This window comes from Mastigoproctus giganteus, chromosome 2 (genome assembly GCF_048544385.1).
Source record: "Mastigoproctus giganteus isolate SK-2022 chromosome 2, ASM4854438v1, whole genome shotgun sequence".
NCBI lineage: Eukaryota > Metazoa > Arthropoda > Arachnida > Uropygi > Thelyphonidae > Mastigoproctus > Mastigoproctus giganteus.
Genome location: NC_143576.1, coordinates 47,686,148 through 47,689,409, shown reverse-complemented (window position 1 = coordinate 47,689,409; position 3,262 = coordinate 47,686,148). Strand labels below are relative to the sequence as shown.

The 3,262-nt window shown below is 35.8% G+C and overlaps 1 protein-coding gene across 1 annotated transcript; it reads left to right on the top strand.

Annotated features, from left to right (window-relative positions):
* Positions 1-984: 984 nt before the first annotated feature.
* On the top strand, positions 985-1,902 carry LOC150089291 (irregular chiasm C-roughest protein-like). The gene has a single exon (XM_090389934.1). It carries the CDS (start codon positions 985-987, stop codon positions 1,900-1,902), a length of 918 nt encoding a protein of 305 aa, XP_090246060.1.
* Positions 1,903-3,262: the final 1,360 nt, after the last annotated feature.

Below are 3,262 nucleotides of genomic sequence, written 5' to 3'. Positions count from 1 at the left end.
CTAGAAGTAGAATTATTGAATCTGGGTAGAATAGGAATAAGAATTAGACCCGGAGACAAGATAGCACAATTGGTGAGCGAACGCCCATTAACTACGCAATTATCCAAGATGATGTTGCCCAATCTCTCTAATATAAATCACCAATCAATCAAAAGTCAAGGAATCCCATTCCAAACATCTATGGAAGATGCAACGTACTCTATGGCAAATCACAGACGGGGAACATGCATAATTTTCTGCAATAAAGTATTTCAATTTCAGACGAGCTCCGTGTTTAAGGATATCAGGTCTGTAGAAAAAGACACAGTACGGTTGGCAACCTGTTTCAGCAATTTGGGTTTTGATGTCATAGTACATCATGAGTTTCTGGTAAGAGAGCTAATCCATGCGTTACAACAAAGTGCAGCAAGTGATCATTCAGAGGCCGATTGTTTTGTGTGCTGCATACTAACTCATGGAGGAGTTGGCGCTTTGTTTGCACGAGACGGGATATATGGCATGGAACAATTGTTCATACCTTTTTGGGAGAGCGCTTTCCCGACGTTAAGAGATAAGCCTAAGATCTTCTTTATCCAAGCTTGTCAGGGTAGTGCTGCTTTGGCAGGCGACCTGGTAAAATACCAGATGATATTCAAACGGAAAGCCCGGTAACCGAACCAGTTCTTCAGGCAGACATGCTTATTGTATATTCTTTAGTGTCTGAATGTATGTCGTGGCAACACACAGAAGAAGGATCTTGGTATATTCACAACCTCTGCGAATTGTTGGATCTACGCGCAGATAAAACGGATCTTGTAAGTCTTCTCACCATGGCAAATCGAAAATGGTTAATCACTCAAAATTTATGAGGGGGACCAAGCTACTCTCACATGTAAGTCTATAGCAGGAAAGCCACCCGCTTCATTAAGCTGGATTAAATACGATGGTTCTATGATAAAAGGATCGTTACAATCTAGCCATGAGCTGTGGTCAGATAAAATTAGAATGACCTCCTATTTAAAATGGATAACTACTCTGATACCAGAATATGATAAAAAGGCTTTCTCATGTATTGCAAATCATGTGACTTATCCTCACCCTTTGATGATTTCCATAACAATCATCGTTAAATATAAACCAAGAGTTACCATGAAAGCAACTTCAACATTTGCACGTGAGCATGATGATTTTAAGTTGAAATGTGAGGCGTTAGCAAATCCTGACGTTTTCTCATATCAATGGTTCAAAGGAGAAGAGCGATTAATAAAGGAAGGAAATGCTACGCTTATAATCAGGAACATTCGAAGAGAAAATCACAATAACAATTTCACATGCGTTGTACGAAACGAATTAGGATCAGCTCAAGTTTCATTTTTAATTACGGTATCATATGGCCCCACCTTGAACACGAAACTTAGTGACATTGCCACAACCTATGGTAACCCAGTTGTGTTGCAGTGCGATGTCAGAGGATTTCCATTGCCTACAGTAAAATGGTACTTTGAAGGCAAACTCATTCAAGCTAGCATTATTTCTACTCTAACGATCCCCAAGATGTCGCCAAGAACATCAGGTCGTTATTCATGTGAAGGAGTGATCCCGAATTTTCCGTCGGTAAAAGACGAAGCCTTAATTTATCTGAAGGAACCACCAGAAGGCATATGCAGTTCACATCTCGCAAGTCTTGGAGATGATGTTCAACTTCGTTGCGTTTTCAAAAATGTGCCGCCTGTCGAAAATCTGACTTGGAAAGGCCCAAATTTGGATGATTTGACCACACATATAGAAATGCAAGGAATAAGAAATCTCAGTAGTTCACTTATGATTAAGTCTGTACGTGTAGAAGATTTCGGTCATTATCAGTGTCACGCATGGAATAAATGGGGTTATTTAAAACTCACCATACCTTTAGAAAGAAACTGATCAAAAGAAGCAATCTTTTTCACGTTAGGAGTCCCAGCCGGACTGTTAATCATTATAACCTTAGGAACTGGGTTGTGGAAATTACGAAAACGTGGAAATAACATGGAAGAGATAAGCAACTCTTACCAAATATATTATAGTAGAAACATCACTGACGAAGAAAACATCAATAGTTAGATCTGAGAAGAGAAGATGAAAGACAAGAAGTTCCCACTTAGATCAGAATAGACTGCCACTTAATTGGAATCGTTCTGAACTTGTGAACATCTTAATCACTGAGTCTTCTAATAAAGCATTTTTCTTTTTGATTTTCTTGATGTATTATGCAATACTCATATTATATCTTTGTGCTATACGTCCTATTCAAGAGAGATCTTCAATTCCAGTTTGCTAAAATCATCACAAGTGTTACCAATAGTGATGTGTTTCCTTCAAATTGGTCAATTAAAAGATGAAGAGAACTCAATCATTGAAGAGAATAAGAAGAAGGAAATAAACATTTTTTTTAATGATTTATCATTTTCTATTAGATATATTCTATTCTTTGATGAAACTGAAGTTTTAGTTTATAGTGTTTGTCATTTATTACTATATGTATTTTAATAATCAGGTAATTCATTGTTCATAAATATGCTGAAAGAATATATATTAAAGTTTGTTTGTTTTTTTTATTATATGTATCATCTCTTCTGAGTGATTTGAAAGATAAGGAAAGAAAGACTAATTGTGAAAGATGATAATAGTGTACACCCATGGAAGAGTTAAAGCAAGAAAAGATGCAGATACCGAATCGAAACTGAAGAAGTGGACGATTAGACTGTGAGTGTATAATCATAGGTGATTAAGGACAGTAATACAAGGGAAGTGAAAGAACATAAGAGATGTGTTTGAACACTCAGTATTCTTTTTTTGAACAGTTTTTTTATCTAAGACTAAGTGTTCAGGACTATAGTGAATCCCGAATGCAAAGGAATGGTGATTATTCAAGAAATAAATAATGTCTCAGAATAATATTATGTATGCTTTTCTTATATAACATTGTATTACTTATGTTAATGACTTAGAAGTATTCTAATAATCTATATTGCTACATTGATATAATGATAAAGTAAATATACCCATGTTAATCTTCAATTATTTAGTAATGTTATCAAATAATTATTTTATGTAAAGGAAGGAATCATTTTTTTTGTTTGAAGTCGCACCTGCTTTCCCAAAGCTTACCAAAGATTGAGTTCCTGGATTTTCATCCCGTAAACTAAATCTTTTTCTCGGGGGAGAGAGCAGTGTTACGAGCGGTATGAATCCCACCTTCCTCTTTTCGGATTAATTAAATATTCAGTAATGGATAAATTAACTA

Excerpts from the sequence above, each read along its gene's own strand:
- LOC150089291 (XM_090389934.1), top strand. The coding sequence starts at position 985 with ATGACCTCCTATTTAAAATGGATAACTACTCTGATACCAGAATATGAT.